At 39.9% G+C, this 23,101-nt stretch overlaps 1 protein-coding gene across 5 annotated transcripts in view; it reads left to right on the top strand.

Moving 5' to 3' along the window:
- Positions 1–23,101, top strand: part of LOC127662475 (syntaxin-binding protein 5-like) — a 50,661-nt gene that overhangs the window by 11,307 nt on the left and 16,253 nt on the right. For all 5 annotated transcript variants that reach the window (XM_052153658.1, XM_052153660.1, XM_052153659.1 and 2 more), the window contains exons 3-19: positions 8,461–8,542; positions 8,640–8,740; positions 9,132–9,266; positions 10,494–10,557; positions 10,666–10,749; positions 11,459–11,582; positions 11,901–11,979; positions 12,243–12,397; positions 13,400–13,472; positions 13,557–13,704; positions 13,928–13,995; positions 14,512–14,552; positions 17,487–17,707; positions 19,723–19,910; positions 20,065–20,190; positions 20,461–20,612; positions 22,743–22,805. In XM_052153658.1, the coding sequence (XP_052009618.1) occupies positions 8,461–8,542; positions 8,640–8,740; positions 9,132–9,266; positions 10,494–10,557; positions 10,666–10,749; positions 11,459–11,582; positions 11,901–11,979; positions 12,243–12,397; positions 13,400–13,472; positions 13,557–13,704; positions 13,928–13,995; positions 14,512–14,552; positions 17,487–17,707; positions 19,723–19,910; positions 20,065–20,190; positions 20,461–20,612; positions 22,743–22,805 (1,904 nt within the window). The remainder of the gene's footprint in view (positions 1–8,460; positions 8,543–8,639; positions 8,741–9,131; positions 9,267–10,493; positions 10,558–10,665; positions 10,750–11,458; positions 11,583–11,900; positions 11,980–12,242; positions 12,398–13,399; positions 13,473–13,556; positions 13,705–13,927; positions 13,996–14,511; positions 14,553–17,486; positions 17,708–19,722; positions 19,911–20,064; positions 20,191–20,460; positions 20,613–22,742; positions 22,806–23,101) is intronic.

Raw genomic sequence — 23,101 nt, 5'->3', positions numbered from 1 at the left:
TCTGATTACCAGTTATGTGCTTTAGCCCACTACGCCACCACCACTCCGTTCAGAGTAATTGTATTTCATTCGAAATACATGTTGGCTTGAAAATTTTCAAGCTTCCTGTGTAGTTTGACTTGTACTTGTTTAAACCACAAAAGAAATCAGATTTTTTTGTGTTTAACCCATAGTGTGCAAAAAAGACTGGCCAGTGGGGCATTTTATATTGACAGTGCAATGAGGAAACTCTCTTTTTTCATGTGTGGATAGAGGCACCGCAAACCACTGTGGTGTACCAAATGAGGAAGTTGCTCTCCTTGTTGGAAAATACAGCTTTTACGCTGCTGTCTCGCTAAAGATGAGTGCAGTATAATGCTGTGAGGACTTTAACCTGTCAGCTGATGCTCTCACAGGGTTAAATAGCATGTGACGAGGGTTCATGAGCCAAAACATTCTGCATGCATGGGTTATAGATTTAGCTTGGAAGACACAGAGTGCATGAGTTACAGCAGAGTTCTGTGCTTTTTTTAAAAGTGGACTAAATTAATAATACAGTTAGTAAAATGTAGCCTACTGTAGATTGCTCAATAAACTCTTCACCAGACTTCCATGATGAAGATAATAATGGACCTTGTGACTTCATAGAAAGCTCTGAGGGTTGTAGAATTAGTGTATTAAAGGCACAATATGTCCTTGCTTTGTTTTATTAATAGTGCTTGCTATGATTACTGTTCTTTGCATTTCAAGTGAGGGATTTGAACAAACCCCTAACCCTAAGTAATAAACTTCAGCATGAAACTCATGTGGTGCTAGTAATACAGACATGAATGCTACCTATAATCATGCAGCTTTTTAAGCATTTGGACTTTCAATTTCACCTGACTGGTGATAAAACAGGTGAAACAATCCTAAAGCAGTTCCAAGCAAGACCAGAATATCATGTAGACTTGGGGGTGGGCTCTTTTGACTTGGACCAAAAAAAAAAAAACAATCAAAAAAACACTTATAGTTAATATACCCAAACATCCATCCAGAAGCACACTTGGCAATAGGCGGAAATCGCGGTGGGTCGGGGGGGTCAGGACTTCATTAGTGGTATTTTTAGTATCATCAGTGCTGTTCAAATGTTGATTTCCCTGTGATCTATAATCTTCTCCTCTTGTCGGCTGCTGTTGGCAGCATCCAACTCCAAGTACTTTAAATAACAGCCATTTTAGACTTCACCAGAGTTTGTTTAAGGCACCCAGGGCCTGTTTGATTACTGTTCTTAATCCTGTTTGGACAGATCCTATCTCGACTACATCAGTCTAAACCCTTCTAATGGCTCATGTCCTGCTTCGACAGGGAGGGAGATTGCAAGCTGTGGAGTCAAATAGCTTTGATTTTTTAAATATTTTCTTCATTACACAGAGAGCTTGTCATTAATGTGGTTTGTCTGTGCATGTCTGTTTGTTATCAGAGGCGTACAGAGGAAGGATGCTATATTGTGCTATGAATTGTTTGGGAATGTTTATTAGCATATTTAAATATAACGAACTGCTTAGCAACTGCCTAGAAAGCACTCTGAACACTTTGTCATCTGCATAGTAACAGCCTAGCAACCCTGCTTGAAACCCTACCATGCTGAAAACCTAGCAACCTCCAAGAACATTTTAGCAACCGCTAAGCAATCACTCAGTACACTCAAGCAGTTGCTTAGCAACTTCCTAGCAAAGCCTTGCAACTACCTAGAACTTGTTAGCAATTCCCTAGCAACACCCCAGAGCCACTCAGATCTCCTTGGCGACCACCTAGCAACCACTCAGGACACCTTCATAATTTAGGGATGTTTATTAGCATATTTAAGTATTATTAAATGCCTAGCAACCACTTAAACACATTAGCCTCCACATAGAAACACCCTAGCAACCCTCCTAGGAACATCCTGGTGGTAACCATGCAAATTACTTCAAAGCAGTAACCCTGAAAATTTCAGCAACCACCTAGCAAATTAAACAATAGGCAGATAATGTTCACGATATTTATCAATCGGCATTCTTTCAGATATAAATAGGGCTGCTAGTTGCACAATAGTCTTTGTCTCTTCATACATATAGTATTTCTCAACACAACTTTGGTAAAGTGTGAGCGGTAGGGTAACTTAAAGTAGGTTGCACACGGATGCGTCTGGTGGAAAGGGGTTAAATTGGGCCGGAACGGTTCAAAATGGCATTCCGTCACTTTCGCGTTCCGCTTCTGTATTGCACCATGGCATGTCTCTCATAGAAATCACGTCATATGGAATCAGCTGCTCACCCTTTTCTTAGATTAATTCGACATCACCCCATTTTAGGGTGTTGTCCACCCATGCTGGTGGACAACATGGCGCTTTCATGGAGTATATTTTTCCAATGAATTCAACCCAACTTCCTAGCAACAGTCACATGATATGTGGTGCCAACTAACTATTAGCCACATAGCAACAACCTAGGAACCACTCAAAACACCTTAAATATTTGGGGATGTTTATTAGCAAATGTAATTATTATTAAAGGCTTAGTTACTACCCAGCAACCATTTAGAACACCTTGGCATCTGCATAGCAACCCCCTTGTAGCCATTTTGAAAACCCTAGTAACCACACAGCAAACACCCCGAACATTTTAGTAACCGCCTAGCAATCATTCAGAACACCATAGCAGGTGCTTACAGCAGCATCCACCCAGCACACCTTGGCAACTTTACATCAACAGCCTTGCAACTGCCTTGTATACGTTAGCAATGCCCCACGAGCAGCTGCATAGCAACTCCCTAACAACAACACAGAACACATGAAAAACCATATAGCAATTAATGTATTTATTTTTCTGTCTGTCTGTCACTCTAAGGCTTATATAATCTTCAATCCTCAAGGCTTTTTAATCTTTCAAGCGAAACAACATTCAAAGTTTGTCTTGACTAACTTTCCGTATCTAGCTAACAGAATTTTAATTATGCTCTTATGACAGGTTTGTTTAACATGCAACCTTGTGCACTGAAAAAACTGCAAATGTCTAAGCTTTGATCATTTCTTTCTAACCTCTGGATCGCTCGCTGACTACTTCACACCTTCTCTGTCATCTGTTTAGTGATCCTTGTTTCATTTATATCTCTTCTGTCTCCCTTGCTCTATTGAGAGAGGCTGCACTGCCTTGTTGGCACTGTTCAGTTCCCAGGAGCGAATGTCAGCAGATGCAGGGAATGTTGACAAGACTCTGTGCTTCTGCTGCATTGTAATCTTTTGCACTTGAGGGCTGTGTGAGGGCAATAGTATGACAGCACATTTATCAGATTGCACAACTGTTTGCTTCAGCGGAAACCCATGTTATTTGATGCTAGTCATCGTTTGTGGTTGGATGTATGGTTCTTTAGAAGTAACATTTTTGTGTATTTTCCATTTGAAATGTTACACAGTTTTGCTCATTTGCATATGTACATTATTTCTAACCAAGTTGCATTTGCAGATTTTAGTAGTACCTAATTGAACATCATTTGAAAGGATTTAATAGCTCCATATGAGAGCGGCAAGGATTTGTGATATTGGGGCAGTCCTTGTATGTAGAAGAGAGGGTGTACTAACACCTTACATTTTCTAGATCAGTTCATACAGAGGGAAAATGACAGAGCAGCATAGTTCTGCACTATAGGACAGCAATTTCTATAATGGACAAAATGTAAAATGTCCCTAGCCTATATCCCATTTTGGAATGCTTGCTTGAATTTGATTGAAACTGTTGTTGGTCCTCATATGCACACACATCAAGCATGTTTTACACTTATGACTACCAAAATCAGATAATGTTTTGCTTTTGATGTCAATGCGCAAACAGGTTGGTCTGATTTAAGGAATATTCCATTCACCTCCATTGTAAGGGCCACATTGTGGCCCAAAAAAGAAAGAGGGACAAGTTGAAATACATTTTTGTGGTAATCAACATTATACCACAAATGCTGTCGATTGAGTTTAACATGAATTGAGCCTGAAATATTCGATAAAGACGAATGCTGTCAATGGTAACAATAAGTGCGTTTAAATGCACCAATTATGTTTAAATCGAAAATGTGTAAAGTTATGTAACGCCTTCACCAATGTTCACCAACATTAATTTGACAATTATTAACGTAGCAATCATTTATTTCTATGAGTCTTCATTTATTACACTCGCATAACACACTACAACTTCTCTTAACAATCCCCTTATTTGGATTGCAATATGTGAGTGAAGTTTGAAGTGCACAATGGACGTGATTATCACACATAATTAGGTTGAAATGGAATAAGCATATATATATTCATCATAGATCTACTCTGAATCAGAAGTTTAACCGTATTTCTGGCCAAGAACCGCCAACTTAGACAGGAAGGGGCCATCAGACCGACACTTAATATGACCAATAACAGTTTTTGTTTCCACACAATGTATACGGATAGGTCAATCTGAAACACCAGAGCAACTGACCAGCCTACAACAATGTGGTTGCCTTTACAAATATTGCAAAATAAGAATTGAGAAATCAGACAACTGATGTCTTCCTCTCTCTAATTCTAGAACGTTTTCATTCACATTCGTATTTTAAGAGATAAGTGCAGCACTATGCCGTTTGTCATAAGCGCAACGTCAAAAGGCATGGCCATGAAGTTTTGGTATTTTAGCAAAGCGCTAATGGGTTGGGTCAAGAACTTTAATACCACCTACTGGTGGAATCTCCAAACTGCAAATGTATGAACTAAGTTTAGACTTTGCACTGAAAACAGATGTGGTACTGAAACGTCTTAGCATAATTACCTATTTCTCAGGAAAATATCCAATTGCTCTTTGCGTCACTTCATTAACACAATACACCCACCGTTTGCACGCATACACCTACAAATTGTGCAAACACTCCCACTTACGATTTGACCTGACATTGTGCTAAGAATTGCAAATTTAGCGCTGTCACGAAAACACGTAGCGCATGACCTTTGCAACTAGTGCTGCGCTTTGCGCCCTTACGAAAACAGAGCCCTAAAGCTCTAATGTATTTTTGTTTTTATGCAAACGTTGTTATTTAAGGTAACTAAATAATTATTTTCACTGGTTTGATTAATCATTTGATAGTTTTCCGTTAACAATGATAGCATTGGCGTCTACAAATACTATTTAACTCATTGATTTAGTCTAAAAGGCACTTCATCGGTAGTTCACTGGCTTCTCCATCTCTCTTGATAGAGTGTTATATATTGGTTTTGTGGTGATGTAGATATTCAGTAATAGAATCATGCAGTTATGTCTTTGTTTGGTTGGCCAACGACCCTCATGAAATGTCGAGAGCTGGCTGGTCAACAGTCTGATACTCCTTAAAGTCATAAATGAATTATAAGGCAATGGTCCACTGCAACTTACAGTTTGCATAACAGCTCTTGGTTATTTATTTAGTCCGTTTGTCAAACAGTGATGGCTTGCTGTATAGAATCCCTGTTCGGTTTCCCAAAGGTGCATCTGAAGAGATAGGATGTGGAAGAGAGCAAAATGTTGACCATTCCCCACCTTTCTGCTACAGTAGGTACCAGACCATAATAACCCTCTGTGCAGCTGCAAAACTGAATTGAAGTCAAACGAGAGACTGGTTCGCCAAATCACCGCCAGATGGCACAAAGGCAGTACAGCTGCTCCCTATAAGCAGACTAAGCAGTCTGCGTAGGGCACCAACTCCCTAGGGGGGCACCATCTTACACTAGGAGGGCACCAGATAGTCCACCGGCTGCCCTTACTCGCACGTTATACGTTATTCAAGTACCCAAAAAGCAGTTGCGGAACACAGATGATCGCTTCACGCTCATATCACACGATTGGGTTTTGATACCGATTTTCAGATTGGATTCCGATTCACTAGCTCTCGATTAGATTCCGATTCCGAACCAAATGTTTCTTTTTGTTGACAAATGGGTTGCGCGGATCTCGTCGTTGGACACGCTTTACACAATACATTTACCAGCCAGTTGCCAAATTTATATGTTGCTATGTGGTTGCAAATCCGAGTGATTTCTTCATAGTAGTAGAGGGTTTTAAATATAGTAAAAGATCGATCTTGGGATTTAAGAATCGATATTGAGATTGCGATGCATCGGAAAATCTATATTTTACCCACCCCTATTATAATCATTGTTAATATTGTTATTATAATATATATTGTAATTTTTACATTTTGATATCGTAAATGAAGATCAAACAATACAAATAATTAATGGTAGCATTAAAGTCACAGCTCAAGAATTTAACATTGTCATAGTATAATTGGAAATCAAATGCTGGAATGTCAGCTAATGTCAATAATTGGTTAAATGCAACACCTAACTGAAAATAAAAACAAAAATACCTGGTTAACGATTATTAATGGTGGTGTTATCCTGTGTTAGAATTGAACCAACGAGTTGGTAGTTGTAGGCTAACATAACATGGTTCAACTGAAACCCCAATCATAAACGTAATAAAATGTAAATTTATTTATTTTGTCATTTTTGTGTGACACATTTAAAATGAGGGTTGTATGATTGTAGATATGTTTGTGTACATTTTAAACATACGCAAGGTATTGATGACAAAGTATCAGGCAAATATTTATTACTAAACATTGTATTGATTGGTGCCAATGATATACAGTGGTATAAATGGTATCAAACAGCTGACACAAGTTCCATGGCAGGACATAAACCATCACACTTTCCAGCAGTTAGTTATCGGCCAAACTAAAAATCCCATCCGTAAATGGTATTGCTCAAAATTTCTATATCGTTGCATGCATTGTAAATTTCATTAAGCAAAATATTGAAAATGCTTGTATAGCATTTGGCCTCAGTCACCTTCTCTTTCATCCTATGGAAAAAAATATGCAATGGAAGTGAATCTCCTTTTGTGTTCCATTGGAGACAGAAAGCCATACAGAAAGTTTCTTGAACAGTTATGGTCCCTTTAACATGACTCACTATTAACACACATTAGAAAGTGGAGTTACAGAGATGCCATGCATAGAAAAAAAATGTGCATTAGCAGACTCGCTCTTCCTTCCTTTGTTCTCGGTTGTGCTTTCTTGTTTGCAAACCATTTGTTTGACTCGTCAGCAGTGTGAGTGCATCTTTGATGAAATAACAATTTTTCCTGGGCACTATTTACCATAATTGATCTGTTTAACTGATACACTCGCTTGTCCACTTGCAGTGTTAGGACTTATGTGACCAAACATCTTAAAGTTAGCATATTAGAGACTGTAGGTCTCAGGTCTTATAAATACATTTTCACAATTCGATGTCTCTCTAGAGGAAATTAGTACGCTGTTGCAGGAAACCGCCGATTAAATACTGTTGAGAAACCCTGTTCCTGTTTGTACATTTACATTTACATTTATGCATTTGGCAGATGCTTTTATCCAAAGTGACTTACAGTGCACTTATTACAGGAACAATCCCCCCGGAGCAACCTGGAGTTAAGTGCCTTGCTCAAGGACACAACAGTGGCATCTTGGTGGTGCTGGGGCTTGAACCCCTGACATTCTGGTCAGTAACCCTGAGCCTCAACCACTGAGCCACCACTGCCCTGTTCTGTAATCTATTTTAGTATTCATTCCCTGGCGTGAGAAGTGTATTGACCTTAGGTAACAACATACAGGGTCCATATGTTGTTTTGTAGTGTCCACATAGTGTGTGTTTTTTTTATTTTTTTTATTTTATTTTGCAGATACTGTAAGTTACAAGCTATTGCTTGAGTGAGCATCATGAGGTTAAGTCAATGTCAGATTTTTGTCAAAATGTTTGGTCAGCTAAACCTTTTAATTTTCCGAAAGATTGTGTTCTGAACAGACAATATGAAGTGCTCTTGTTTGCGTTAACATACCCACCAGCAGACCTACAGTATAATGGTTTCCTCCCCCATTAAAAAGCCCTGGTTTCTGCAGCCTGATATTGCACTCGCATTTGTGCCTGAATGCTCAAAGAAGGCATGCATTACAGCATGTAACATGGTGCTTGTGAATATGAATGACTGTTTGACTGAGACAGTGGCCGTTGTCTTCTTGGAGAAAGGGTATGTGGGAGTATTTACAGTGCTGCACTCTAGGGAGCTGAAACAGACGAGACTTAAGAGACTTCTTAGGGACTTTGAGTAATCCTTTTAGTTAAGTCAATGGAGCAGACCCATGGTAATGTGATGCACATGCCTCAGGGAACACAGATTCCCTTTAGTGCTGCTCTCTGTTGGTTTTCATTGTCTACGCATGGTTTGTTGACAGGTAACATGGATGCAAACTTTATTGTAAGAATTGTAAGAGAGTTCTGCCAAATGAATAAATGTAAGTGTAATTTCCCATGAATTGAAGATATTTTGTTGTTTTTGCATTTGTCATTATAGTCGTATTCTGCAGTTAGTGCATTTGCCAGGTAATCTGAGGTGTTGAGGGATGTTGATATCTTAACTGAGCTGCACACAGATTCGGCCAAGCAGGAGTGGAGTGTTACTGCCAGCATGAGAACGTATCGGCTGTCATCCAGCTGCAGTTCCTCGTCAACGAAGTGAGTTCTTCCCTAACATGTGCACAGGTCAATTTGATGTAAATTATTAGTCCTCTAGACTCAGTCCTTTGCCGTTTCTTTTGCGTTTTCTCTACAGGGGGCGCTGGTTAGCGCTTTGGCAGATGACAGTATTCATTTATGGAATCTGCGGCAAAAAATTCCAGCCGTCCTCCATTCTCTTAAATTTAACCGGGAGAGGTAAGCATTCTGCATACACCTTTATAATTGGTGTGCAAGCTTTCATCTGTTTAAAAAGTAGTGCCTATTACTTATAGAAGAAATGTGTTGCAATTACTGTTTGATCCAACACTAGAGGACATGGCAGTGTTCTCGAAGGTGTCCTCAGATGACATGAATGGTGTCCCTATCAGAAGACACTCGTTGGCAGTAATGCAGGCTTCCACAATAATATCAGTTGATTTATTAACTATGACTCATTCATTTGACCAGTTTTCTTTGCACCGTGATTCCCATTTTATCCGTAATGCATCATGAAGCACAAATCAGTTAAATGCTCCCCGTCAAATGAGAGAATCGCAATGCATATTTCACTTTTATTAAGGTAAATTCTCTCCTTGTGTTTTGGCAGGATCACGTTTTGCCATTTGCCGTTTCAGAGTAAATGGTTGTACGTGGGCACAGAAAGAGGCAACATTCACATTGTCAACGTGGAGTCCTTCACTCTCTCAGGCTATGTCATCATGTGGAACAAAGCCATTGAACTGTGAGTGTCTGATTCTTCCTGTCTAGACGCGGTTAACTCGGTTCTCTTCATGGGACTGCAGTAAAAGAAAATCTCAACTGCTTGCTGCTGATAAAACGCATACTGCTTTTTATTAAAACGAAAACCAGGAAGTGGCAAAATGACTCCATTTATAGCACCAATGATTGACAATTTAAAAAGGTGTTTTCTCACTTTGAAGATTCAGAAAACAATGCAAGAAGTGTACATTTTGTAACAAGTTTGTTGTGGAAGAATAAATCATCTACATGTCAATTTTACAAGTGAAAAAAAAAGCACATAAAGGTGAATCGCGCATAATTTTGATGCACATACGTTATAATAAAAAACTGCTGTGAACATTTCGATTTAATGACTCAAACGAATAATCGAACCGGTACATTGGATTAGGGATGCACAATACCATTTTTTCCTTTTCTGATTCTGAAACCTGAAACCTCAGTATCGGCCGATACCGATCCCGAACCGATATAAGTATTGTTTTTTTCTTTATCGGTTTATAATATCTATACATCACTGTGTGGAACTGATTGGGGGTACTCTTTTATATGTAAAGAAACAAACATCTAACTACACTTTATTTCATCCTAAAATAGAGAGAACAAAAAATAACTAAAGACATTGCCTATTAAGAAAAACTTTATTTTTAAATAGCAAAATTAACAGTTATTCCAGTGAAAGTCTTCAGTAGAAAAGAAGCTAGTTGTCATTACTTATCAATCAATTTCACAGTAGTGCTGTATATGCTTGCCATTCATAATCTGGTGAACAACGAACCAAACTATCGAGCATCTAAATCTAAGATGTAGTTTGTGTGAAGTGCTCACATTTTTTATGCTGAGAGCTAAAAAAAAGCAGCACATTTTATTAAATAAAGGAAGCCTTTATGATTGCACAAAACTATTGTATGTCTTCAAGAGACTTATAAAAATAAAAAAAAATGCACAAGTCGTGTTGACTACGTTAAAGGTGCTTTTATGGTTCTTTGTATGCCATTTTTGGAGCTTGACAATAACGACCATAACTAACACACCGTATCGTATCTCGCCTGACCGATACCCGATCTGGCTAAAATCATCAGTATTAGAGCTGATACCGATCCAGGGACACTATTAGAATATTTTTGTCCTAGTGCTCCTATAATCTCAAAACTGATTTCTTTCAGATCATATATTTTTTCGCTCACCAACTGTCCCGTCTCATCAACAGTTCCTCAAAGTCGCACCCTGGGCCTGTGGTTCACATCAGTGATAACCCCATGGATGAAGGAAAAGTATGAAACCTTGCACAGTAACTTTTTTTCCTTTGCCACCAATATACAGTTTTACTTGCACAAAACAGTTTTGCACCATTTCAGGAAAGTCATGTTTCTGTTTTGCAGCTTTTAATTGGTTTTGAGTGTGGCATAGTTGTGCTGTGGGACTTGAAATCAAAGAAGGCTGACTACCGGTACAACTACGACGAGGTGAGACATTATTATTGTAGAATTTGGACTGATTATGTTGGAATGTTCTGCAGCCGGACTTATTACGCCATGCATTCTACATGGCAGAGATTTAGCTGTCTCATTGTTAAATATCTGAGGGTGAGCTTTGGGCATTGTTAAAAGCAGTCGTATGCAGTGATGTTCCTGGAAGGCAGGAAGGAAGAGGAGTAGGACTAAGACATTTTAATTTGTTATGATAGTTCACTTGGTAGGGGAATTGTATGGAATTTAACGATTCCGATTCCTCTAAACGATTCCGCCACATGCGCGCCACGACTGCTTTGAGATACTGTTAGGAATATTTTGTATTTGAGGCTCTGGGTTACTGACCAGAAGGTTGGGGGTTCAAGCCCCAGCACTGCCAAGATGCCACTGTTGGGCCCTTGAGCAAGGCCCTTGACCCCCATCTGCTCAAGTGGTGCTGTATCATGGCTGACCCTGCACTCTGACCCCAGCTTAGCTGGGATATGTGAAAACAAATACATTTCACTGTATATATGCAAAAATGTATGTATAATGTGACCAAAATAAAGGCTGCTTCTTCTATGGTGGAAATGCACCATATTGACTTCCTTGTCAAAGAACTTGAGAGTAAAAGCGCTGGACTTGTAGACAGATTTTTGCTGTCACAAGTGTGCCTAACCTGGTTTGTCTGTGTTCGATTACTCCTCATTTGTTTTGCCTGTAGGCAATACACTCGGTGGCTTGGCATCATGAGGGGAAACAGTTTGTGTGCAGTCACTCAGATGGCACACTTACCACATGGAATGTACGCATCCCTGCCAAACCTGCACAGATCACAACACCACACGGTAAGCTTCTGCAAAAGTTGAAGGTTGAGTGCTTCAAGGAGCACAGATTAAATATGAAAGGACTTTAAAGGGCTAGTCTGCTCAGAAATGAAACTTCTGTCATCAGTTATTCAGCCTTATTGTCTCCAAGCCCGTCTAAATTTACAATATAAATTGCAACAGTCAACATTTACAACATATTGTGATCAATTGTTATTATTGTCTGCCATGAATCAGTATTATAAAGGGAGTTGCATGATAATACCGTGATACAGGCAATAGAAAAGTATTCAGATTTTATGTGTGCACAGCATATATGATGCATAGCTTCTCTCCCAGGTAAACAGCCAAAAGACGGAAAGAAGCCTGAGCCCTGCAAACCCATCTTGAAAGTGGAATACAAAACAACCAGAGCAGGGTAAGGCTCAGTATGGAGGTTGATCAATGTTTTGCATTCAGAAAGCAACCCCAGCATGTTGCATTTCTTTGAAACGTTGCATTGCAAGAGACTCGCGCAGTCACGTCTGTTTATGTAGAAATAGAAGCTTTGTTTTGTGTTTGATGTAAACATTCTCTACATTCTAGAATGCTGCACTGATGTTAACTAGCTTTGTTCAGCTTCTGGCTTGGCTTCCTTCTGCATCATGGAAAATGTTGATTTTATTCATTTGTTTTGTTTAGGGACCCTTTCATGATACTGTGTGGAGGTTTGTCATATGATACAGTGGGTAGGCGAGCCTGTCTGACTGTGATGCATGGGAAAAGCACTGCGGTGTTGGAGATGGACTACCCCATAGTGGATTTCCTTACGCTGTGTGAAACCCCGTATCCAAATGGCAAGTCACTGCCACGCCTTCAGATGGATTTTGTCCTGTAACCTTTGCTAAATATTTAACTATGGTTTTAATAGTGAAAGCTTCCACAAATGAGAATTAAATTGAAAGTTTGATGTTATTTTAAAGTTAGCAATTTTGCTTCTCAGAAAATTTTCAAACTGTTTTAAGGTTTTTTTTTATTGAGAAGGTAAATATTTAGTACTGGGAAAAAAAAAAAAGATAATTACATTACAGATAATCTTCATTCAAATGCCGTACTTATCTCAGTACACGATTGTAATAGAACAGAAAATATATCAAACTAAGAATTGTTCGCTGTCATTTTATTTACTGTATGTTCCTTCTCTATGATGACACGGGAAAGTTCTCCAAACGCAGCGCATCCCAAAATCATATTTCCCTTTTACAGCTTATATTTGAATGCCTTTTCAATTAGTTACATAAACATAATATAGCCTAATATTGGAATTAATAACGATTAATTCTGTTTCAAGTGCTGAACTACATGCTTTTTTTATTCGAAATGTGAATGAAATGAAAATCAGGTTATAATCAGTCCGTTGGAGTCGACAATTCACACACACCAGTAAAAGAGTGCGTACACACAGTCAAGAGTGTCTGGACGGTGCGGACATATTTACAGCAAGTTTATTTTTTGTAAATCATGATAATTTCGTGGGAAATTGCTTACACACATTTCAATGCCCATTTTGCATATGCAACGTTTATACATCAGGCTCCAGGTCCTTAAAGTGCACTTTAAGTGCTTTAATTTTGCTTTTGGTAATTTTAGTGCTAAAAATACCTTGAAAACCGCCTTGTTTTGTGCTTTAAAGTGCATTCAAAGATGCAATATTCATGCTGTTACTTTTGAATTGCCAACAAAATCATTGCAAACATATTGCACAGTAAAGAATCAATGTATGCCCAACTCAAACATGCTGTGAAAACACCCTGTTTAAGTGTGTGAAGCAACGGTACTTTCTTTCTGTATTAACACAGATTTCCAGGAGCCTTATTCTGTTGTTGTCCTGCTGGAGAAGGATTTAGTTGTTATTGACCTTGCACAAATTGGGTGAGTTACAGTCCAATATAACGCACACCAGACTTTACACTCTTCTTTCACGCACAGTTGTTTTATCAGTGTCTCTCCAAACAGGTATCCGATCTTTGAGAATCCCTATCCTCTGTCCATTCACGAATCTCCGGTGACCTGCTGTGAATATGTTGCAGACTGTCCAGCCGAAGTGATTCCTGCGCTTTACTCTGTGGGCTCCAGACAGAAAAGACAGGGCTTCAGCCAGAAGGTAACGTTCCGCACTCTCTGCAGTTTAAAGGTGGAATCTGTCAATTTTGTGCCAGATGAAATGGCAGTCGTCTTGGACGTTTACTGACACCTATCAGTGGGGATGAAGCATCATACAGCCTTAAAAAAATGTGTGATATAAACCAAGTGTAGTTCTAGTAAGTCCTTTTGCGTGTGTAAAGATTTTTTGCTGAATCTAATCATTCAAATCCGTGTTTATGCAGGAATGGCCTATCAGTGGAGGTAACTGGGGTCAGGGAGCACTAAGTTTCACAGAGATCATCATCACTGGGTAGGTGATCTCACACACACACACACACACACACATGTTGTGTTTCCATGTTTTATGGGGACTTTCCATAGACATAATGGTTTTTATACTGTACAAACTTTATATTCTATCCCCTAAACCTAACCCTACCCCTAAACCTAACCCTCACAGAAAACTTTCTGCATTTTTACATTTTCAATAAAACATAATTTAGTATGATTTATAAGCTGTTTTCCTCATGGGGACCGACAAAATGTCCCCACAAGGTCAAAAATTTCGGGTTTTACTATCTTTATGGGGACATTTGGTCCCCACAAAGTGATAAATACACGCTCACACACACACACACACACACACACACACACACACACACTCTCTCTCGCTCTCTCAGCTGGAGCAAAGCCTTGTCACATTTAATAATTGGATTAGGAAGAGAAAACCAATAGAGTTTATCCGTGCTGGAAGGGAAGTGTTTTTCTGTGTTGATCCTGCATTTCTAAACTACTTTATTTGCTTGTTGTCTTTCTAAAACAACAGACACGCTGATGGATCAATCAAGTTTTGGGATGCCTCGGCATGTGAGTTTTATATGTATTCATTCACAAGCAGATTCTATGGCAATGTTTTCAGCTGGAAGGGTCCCACTTTATATTTGGTGTTTTTAACTTCTGTGTACGAATGTTAAAATACATATAATACTTAATACAATAATAATTATTGTGTTCTGCAAATCCTCACAAGATTCACATTAGCTGCTACTGAGGACGGGTTACGGGTAGGGTTTAGGGTAAGGGTTGGGATAGGTTCAGGGTTTTGGCTCCATTACGGTGCTCTATGTATATGTAAGTATTTATTAAATGAAGCTTTTTGTAGCTTATAGATTCAACAGATGAAGAGTTTTATATGTTTATATTTCACCAGATGAAGTTTATTGATTAGGAATAAAAAAAACTAATTAGAGGAAGAAATGATGGCAAAATATCATCAACCTTCGGCATATATTTTTTCTGATAACCACTAGTTTATCCAGTAAAACCGATATATCAGCCTACCTCTAGTAACTACAGATGTAATTAATAATAATAATAATAATAATAATAATAATACACTTTATTTATAATGCACTTTTCTCATACCCAAAGCACTACAATACAGTACAGATGCATATTAAATGGTTAATGAAAAAAGTTAACAAACTCAGACATAATTAAAAGCAGATATTTTAAATGTACATAATACATAATAGGTACAGTTGAAGTCAGAAGTTTACAAACACTTAGGTTGATATCATTTAAACAAATTTTTTTACCACTCCACAGATTTCAGATTAGCAAACTATAGTTTTGGCAAGTCATTTATGACATCTACTTTGTGCATGACATGAGTAATTTTTTCAACAATTGTTTAATAATAATAATAATAATAATTCATTATATTTATATAGCGCTTTTCTAGGCACTCAAAGTGCTTTACATAGTATAGGGGGAATCTCCTCAACCACCACCAGTGTGCAGCATCCACCTGGATGATGCGAGAGCAGCCATAGTGCGCCAGAACGCCCACCACACTAGCTATTGGCAGAGAGGAGATGGTAGATTGATGTAGCCAATTCAGGGATGGAGATTAAAACAAGGCCATGATAGATGGGGGCCAATGGGGGGAATTTGGCCAGGACACCGGGGTTACACCCCTACTCTTTTACGAGAAGCATCCTGGGATTTTTAATGACCACAGAGAGTCAGGACCTCGGTTTAACGTCTCATCCGAAGGACAGTGCCTTTTTACAGTATAGTGTCTCCGTCACTATACTGGGGCATTAGGACCCACACAGACCATAGGGTGAGCACCCCCTGCTGGCCTGCCTAATACCACTTCCAGCAGCAACCTTGGTTTTTACCCAGGAGGTCTCCCATCCAGGTACTGGCCAGGCTCAACCCTGCTTAGCTTTAGTGGGCAACCAGGCAAGAGCTGCAGGGTGATATGGCTGCCGGATATGGCTGCCAGTTTACAGACCGATTGTTTCACTTTTAATTGACTATATCACAATTCCAGTGGGACAGAAGTTTACATACACTTAGTTAACTGTGTCTTTAAGCAGGAACATTCCAGAAAATGATGTCGAGCCTTTAGACAATTAGACAATTAGCTTCTGAAAAGAGGTGTACTGAATTGGAGGTGTACCTGTGGATGTATTTTAAGGCCTACCTTCAAACTCAGTGCCTCTTTGCTTGACATCATGGGAGAATCAAAAGAAATCAGCCAAAACCTCAGAAATAAAATTGTGGACCACCACAAGTCTGATTCATCCTTGGGAGAAATGTCCAAATGCTTGAAGGTACCACGTTCATCTTTACAAACAATAGTACGCACGTATAAACACCATGGGACCACACAGCCATCATACCGCTCAGGAAGGAGACGCATTCTGTCTCCTAGAGATGCACATGAAAAGTGCAAATTAATCCCAGAACAACAGCAAAGGACCTTGTGAAGATGCTGGAGGAAACAGGTAGACAAGTATCTATATCCACAGTAAAACGAGTCCTATATCAACATAACCTGAAAGGCTGCTCAGCAAGGAAGAAGCCACTGCTCCAAAAATGCCATAAATGCCAGACAACAGTTTGCAAGTGCACATGGGGAAATTTTCTCTGGTCTAATGAAACAAAAATTGAACTTTTTGGCCATAATGACCATGGTTATGTTTGGAGGAAAAAGGGTGAGTCTTGCAAGCCGAAGAACACCATCCAAAACGTGAAGCATGGGGGTGGCAGCATCATGTTGTGGGGTGCTTTGCTGCAGGAGGGACTGGTGCACTTCACAAAAATGATGACATCACAAGGAAGGGCAATTATGTGGATACATTGAAAGCAACATCTCAAGACATCAGCCAGGAAGTTAAAGCTCGTCTTCCAAATAGAAAATGACCCCAAGCATACCATTTCACATTCTTAAAATAAAGTAGTGATCCTAACTGACCTAAGACCGGAAATGTTTTGCACGATTAAATGTCAGAAATTGTGAAAAAATGAGTTTAAATGTATTTGGCTAAGTTGTATGTAAACTTCTGACTTCTAATGTATATTGTATCAAATGCTTACTAACATAGTAGTTAAAGGAACGTAATATAAAGTATGTCCAATATTAATAATCAGGCCAATATGGATTTTGCTGCTGCAAAAGTCCACAGAAAGCTCTGCAGACTTTCGCAGAATTACAATTGCCGTCTTCCACAAAGTTCTACACACCCCTCTCCCCTTGCTTATTTGTTAATTCAACATTTTGGCTACTTTGACTATTCTTGCAGCTATTAATAAGAGTGGAGTACTCTCAGCATAATGTAATACTTTTTAACATGTTTGAATCCATTCTGAAGGTTTTTACTTAAATTCAGAGCACAAAATACAAAAAGAAAAAGTCCATCTGCTAATAAATAATTTTGTGGGATATTTAATAATAACTAGAAAAACCAAATTGCGAATGGACTGAATCGGTTCTGTTTTGTTGTTTAGTAATGCTGCAGGTGCTGTATAAACTGAAAACAGCGAAGGTGTTTGAGAAGCCTCGCTGTAAAGAGGAGAAATCCAACACTGATATTGTAGATGAAGATCCGTTTGCCATCCAGATCCTGTCCTGGTGTCCAGAGAGCCGTGTGCTGTGTGTGGCTGGAGTTTCAGCTCACGTCATCGTGTACAGGTTCAGCAAACAGGAAGTCACCACTGAAGTGGTTCAGGTATGACTTATTCTAAAACAGGATCTATATTAGTGGTGGACCGATGTTGGGTTTTCATTGGTCTATACCAATATCTACACTTTTTAAAAAAAAAAACACTTTTAAAGGAATATTCCAGGTTCAATACAAGTTAAGCTCAATCGACAGAATTTGTGGCAATATGTTGATTACCACAAAAATTTATTTTTCTATTAAAAAAGCAAAACATCTGGGTTATAGTGAGGCATTTATAAGTGAATGAGGGGCCAATCTGTAAACGTTAATATAATCACTGTTTCAAAGGTATAGCCACATGATATAAACAATATGTGCGTTAATATGATTATAGTGTGATAAAATCGCTTACTAACCTTTTATGTGTGAAGTTATATCCAATTTTACAACTTTGTTGCCATCATGACAGAATGCCATCAGTGCTCGGATTAAGGGAGGGGGAAAGGGGGTCCCAAAATATTTGTAATCAAGTAAAGATAATAATGAAAAGTACCTTATAATTTACACAGTTAGGATATGGTAGATTTAGTGAATTATTTACAATAAATGTAATGTATTTTAAATGTATTGTCCGGTTATTTGTCACGTCTCTTTAAAAATGTAAATGCCTCTATGTTAAAAGACCGCTAAGACTCTGTAATGAGTAAAGGATGGGCAAGGGGGCGGGGGGAACCGGCAGAACAGTACACATCATTTTAATGACATAAATTAATTTAAACATAACATAAAACACACAGGCAACGCAGCTGCGTGCATCTCTCGCTCTCTCGAACTGGTGTCCTCGGCTCCTCTTTATCCGTCTCCTGCTGAATGGGCTGATTCAGCGCCGGGCATCCATTGTTAGGGGCCGACCACGCCCTCCTCCTTGACACACTCCTCCTTTGCCCTATTCGTGTCAGGGAAACCTCCAGCATGACACGCACCTCTCCCTTCCTGGAGGGATTGTATTGCCCTTCCGGCCGTCCTTCTGCCGGCAGGTCCTCCCCACCTCTCTGGAGCCCTGGGAGAGACGAGGGGAGGGAGAGGGGAGAGGGAAAGAGCGAGGAGGAGAGACAGAGAGAGGAGAGGGAGAAAAACTTGTCTTCTGGTCCTCAGCCACTCCTCCGCCCTCTGGTGGACGACAACTGCTCCTCCCCTGGTGGACGGCAGTGAGTCCTCAGACCCCTGGCGTACGGAATGGCTCCTCTCCTTCCTGGAGGGTGGCAGTAGTTCCTTCGACTCCGGCGGCCGGCACCGGCGACTCAGTCCCCTGGTGGACGACCGCGGCTCCTACCCTGGCAGACAGCAGCGGCGAGGAATCCACAACAGCGCATCCCTCCTCCTCCCCGGGAGGTAAAGGATGGGCAATGAGGAGGCGGTAACTGGCAGAACAGTCAACATAACTTTAATTACATAAATTAACTTAAACATAACATAAAACACACAGACAGCACAGTCTCTCTCGAACTGGCGTCCTCGGCTCCTCTTTATCCGCTCTCCTGCTGAATGGGCTGATTCAGCACCGGGCATCCATCGTTACGGGCCGGCCACGCCCTCCCCCTCATCACAGCACCCCCCCTCCCACAACTCAACCTCAAGGGCATAAACCCTAAAATCCTGAAACCGTAAAAACAGCTATTTAAAGTTCAAATAATCCACAAGTTTTAACAAGAGTTAATGTAAGTGCTTTTATTACATTTTAAGCTTCACATTTCTGCCTTTAAACCCTCCAAAAATTGTCCCCTATAAAAAAATTGTCCACTGTAATATTGATTTTTGCTTTTTCAATTTTTGTGGTAATCAACATTATGCCACAAATGCTTTTGATTGAGCTAAACTTGTATTGAACCTGGAATATGCCAAGAAAATACTTCAATATGTCAAATGTAATAAATAGCCTGAAAAGTATTGAGATATAAATATTATTATGATTGTTATTTTTCAATATTGCCCAGCCCAAATGACCACTCTGTGCATATATGTATTTGTTTGCGACATGAATTACAGTGTTCCTGTGGGTGCGTGTGTGTGTGTGTGTGTAGCTGTTGGAGGTGCGTATGCATTGTGAACTGAATGAAGTGGAGTCTCCGGAGGATGGAGGGGAACAGGCGTCAGCCGTTTCTACCCCAGGAACCTCCTCCAGTCCTCTGAGCAGCCTTCCTCAGTCCCACCCCTCCACCAGCAGCAACAACTCCTCTGATGGCCAACAAGATAATGTCCCCTGTCTCAAGTATGGCAAATCATACTGTGTTCAATCTGTTCCAAAAACCTAGTGAGCTCCCTATGTAGGCAGCATTTGAAGGCATAATAGACATGCTCTGATTTTCCAGCTATTCTTTTTACTGTTCTTGTTGTTACTTATGTCTTGTGTCTTGTTCGGACAGGGTTAGGAGTTCCCCTCTGAAACAGTCTCCTGGTTACCAGGTGGAGCTGGTAATTCAGCTGGTTTGGGTCAGCGGGGAGCCGCCACAACCGATCACCAGCCTGGCCGTCAACTCCGCATATGGCCTGTAAGTCCATGAAAAGACGACTCATTTACCCCATCAATGATGTGTTTACAAGCACTTTTGGATTTGGATTCAAATTATATATATATATATATATAAACCCTCCAAAAATGGTTCCCATTGACTTCCATTGTAAGTACCTCAATATAATATGCACCTGTTGGGCACATAAAATGTCCTGTAAGTATCCTGGAAAATTGTGCCTTGAAAAGAGTGTGAACCGTGAACAGGAGGATCATGTCTCTCTGAAGCTTAGTTATGTTGTATTTACAGAGTTGTTTTGGGCAATGGTAATGGACTTGCAGTGGTGGATTACCTGCAGAAAACTCTGCTTCTGAACGTGAGCACAGCTGAGCTGTACGGTTCGACAGACCCTCATCACAGACAACCCCGCTCACCCCGTAAAACCAGACAGCCCTCTGCAGGTAAACAGAAGCACAACTCCAGGGGAAAGCTTCATCTAACCACTAGTAATCATATCCTCTGCATGTTTGTCATTGTTGGTCTGTCGGTATCATTTTCTGTTTGGACAAATAAAACCCACATGCTCATTATGAGCGGACACAGTCTAAGAGCCGTGGTGCTCCTCCATTGTTCAAACTGCAGGTGGACATCTCCAACCGAGGAACCATGTGGCACTGGTCTCAGAAAACCATCTGATCCATATTCTCAGAAAGGGGCGCCGGTGTCTGTTCTTTTCTCTTCCCTGTCTTTGCATGTTCTTTCTGCTTGTTGTTTACTCATCTGAGTTTCAGTCTTTGAAATACACAGACGCCAACAGACTGAATTCACGGCCCATGCACAAGCACATGCTAGATTTGTATTGTTATTGTATTGTTGTAGATTTGTAAAAGCATCTTAAAGGGTCTTGCGTTTAATTCCCTTAAATGTGCATATGCATATACACTGGCTGCTATTATTTACTTCCAATATCAGCCTAATTAGACTGAGACTAATTGCTAATACCAATATGGTCACCTCATGGTACTGTGTCATACATTCCTAATTATTGTTGTTATTTGAATTATATAAAACATAATCTCTGATTAATCCTTTGGGTAGGTATTTTGCCTGCCAATAGAGCACAACAGTGTGGTTTCGGAAGTAAAAAGTCTATTCATTTCCATATGGGAATGTATTTATTACTGGCAATAGACAAACATTGAGCTCAGATGTTGCCAATCTATGGTACATGCTTCTGTTAAAACCATCAGTCCGCATTATTTCAAAGTCATTTTTAATTACTACTGTGATGAGGAGGTGGGCGGGGCCGGGCCGTGAGTTCGTATGGCTGTTCCCCAATCGGCTAATCAGCCGAGGAGAGTGATAAAGGCGAGCCGGAATCGGCAGCTGCGTGTGGCTCTCTCTCTCGAACTGCCGCATCCGGCTCGGCTTTATCCCTCTAATCGGCTGATTGGCGGCCGTGTGCTCTCAAGGCCCTCCTCGTCACACTACTCCCTCCTTTGCCTGGCTTGATGTACATCACCAATGTAACAGGGTCAGGATGGGCAAGTAGGAGGCGGGAACCGAACAAAACATCAATATAATGTTTAATGAAAACGTAAAAGACATAAACACACACAGCAGCTGCGTGTGGCTCTCTCTCTCTCTCTCTCTCTCTCTCAAAGTAGCATCCGGCTTGGCTTTATCCCTCTCCTCGGCTGATCAGCCCGATCGGGGGCCAGCCGTGCACACTTATGGCCCGGCCCCATCCTCCTCCTCGTCACTCCTACTACTTTAATAGCGGAATTCCTAATGGAGAACTAGACTACCCATGATCCTGAGGGGGAAAATCCACCAATCACAAACTACTCTCAAAGTCTCATAGACTCTCTTTAGATTAATTTATATTTGGATCTAGATATTTTGCTATACTGTAAATCTATTGTTTAATTTTAATTCAATTACTTCATTCACAATGCTTTATGGCTTAATAGTTCATTCCCTCATTAAAAACGTTAAGTATTGTGGCTTTGTCCTTTTTTCTGATTTCGAAAAACGTATTTTTTTTTTTTGCTTCAAATTAAAGTTTGTAATGTTGTGATTCACCTCTGAGCTTGTTGGTTGGTTTGAACACTTTTATGAAGGATTTTATACAATCTCTATGGGAAAAATACTACCGGAATCAAGGCGACTGAACAAGTATGTGGGCACTGTTGCACTCTTTTGAATACATTTGGGAAAAAGGTTTCTAGACTGTCCTGAATCCGGTCTCTTGGCTCTGGGAGTTCAAAGGCCTTCACGCTGTTTATTTGATTTTGTGACATTGTTTTGTCTCTTCTTTGGAATATTCGTCTCTCTCTGTGGTTTCGTAAAGACACTCTCCATAAGAAGTCTTGCATGTCCGGCCTCTCTAACTTTTATTCTGAATCTGTGAAAAAGCTTCGCTGTTCTTACATCAGTAAGTCACACGTCACTCATCAAAGGTCTTTATTTCACTTTATATTTGTCTCCATTTTTCTGTTACTGTTTGTTGTACTCTGTGTTTTGGGTTAGTTTGTTTTCTGAATACGATCTGATTGGCTGTTTGGTTTAGATGTGTTTGTATCTGACAGGTTTTTGTGATGGTAATGATAGTTCTGCCACTCCAGAGGAACGATGCAAATCACCAACTTCAGGTAAGATGCCCTCCCACCTTCTACCATACAAGAAGTGCATTTTTCTCTTTGTCTTACATTTTAAATTAAATAAATGGGTTTGTTGATTACACCAAGATTATTAGTGAAGATTCTGTCATCATTTACTCTCCCTCATGTTGTTCTAAACCTTCATGATTGAGATGTTTGCAGAATGTTAATATCTGTCACCATTGACATTAATTTTATGAAGAAGAAAAAAGCAATGAATTAGGGCTGGGCAATAGGGCGATATAATTGTTTATCGACAGGGCTGGACTGGTAATCTGGCATACTGG

This window comes from Xyrauchen texanus, chromosome 22 (genome assembly GCF_025860055.1).
Source record: "Xyrauchen texanus isolate HMW12.3.18 chromosome 22, RBS_HiC_50CHRs, whole genome shotgun sequence".
Lineage (NCBI taxonomy): Eukaryota > Metazoa > Chordata > Actinopteri > Cypriniformes > Catostomidae > Xyrauchen > Xyrauchen texanus.
The sequence above is the reverse complement of the archived record's forward strand: the minus strand, read 5'-3'. Positions and strand labels throughout refer to the sequence as shown.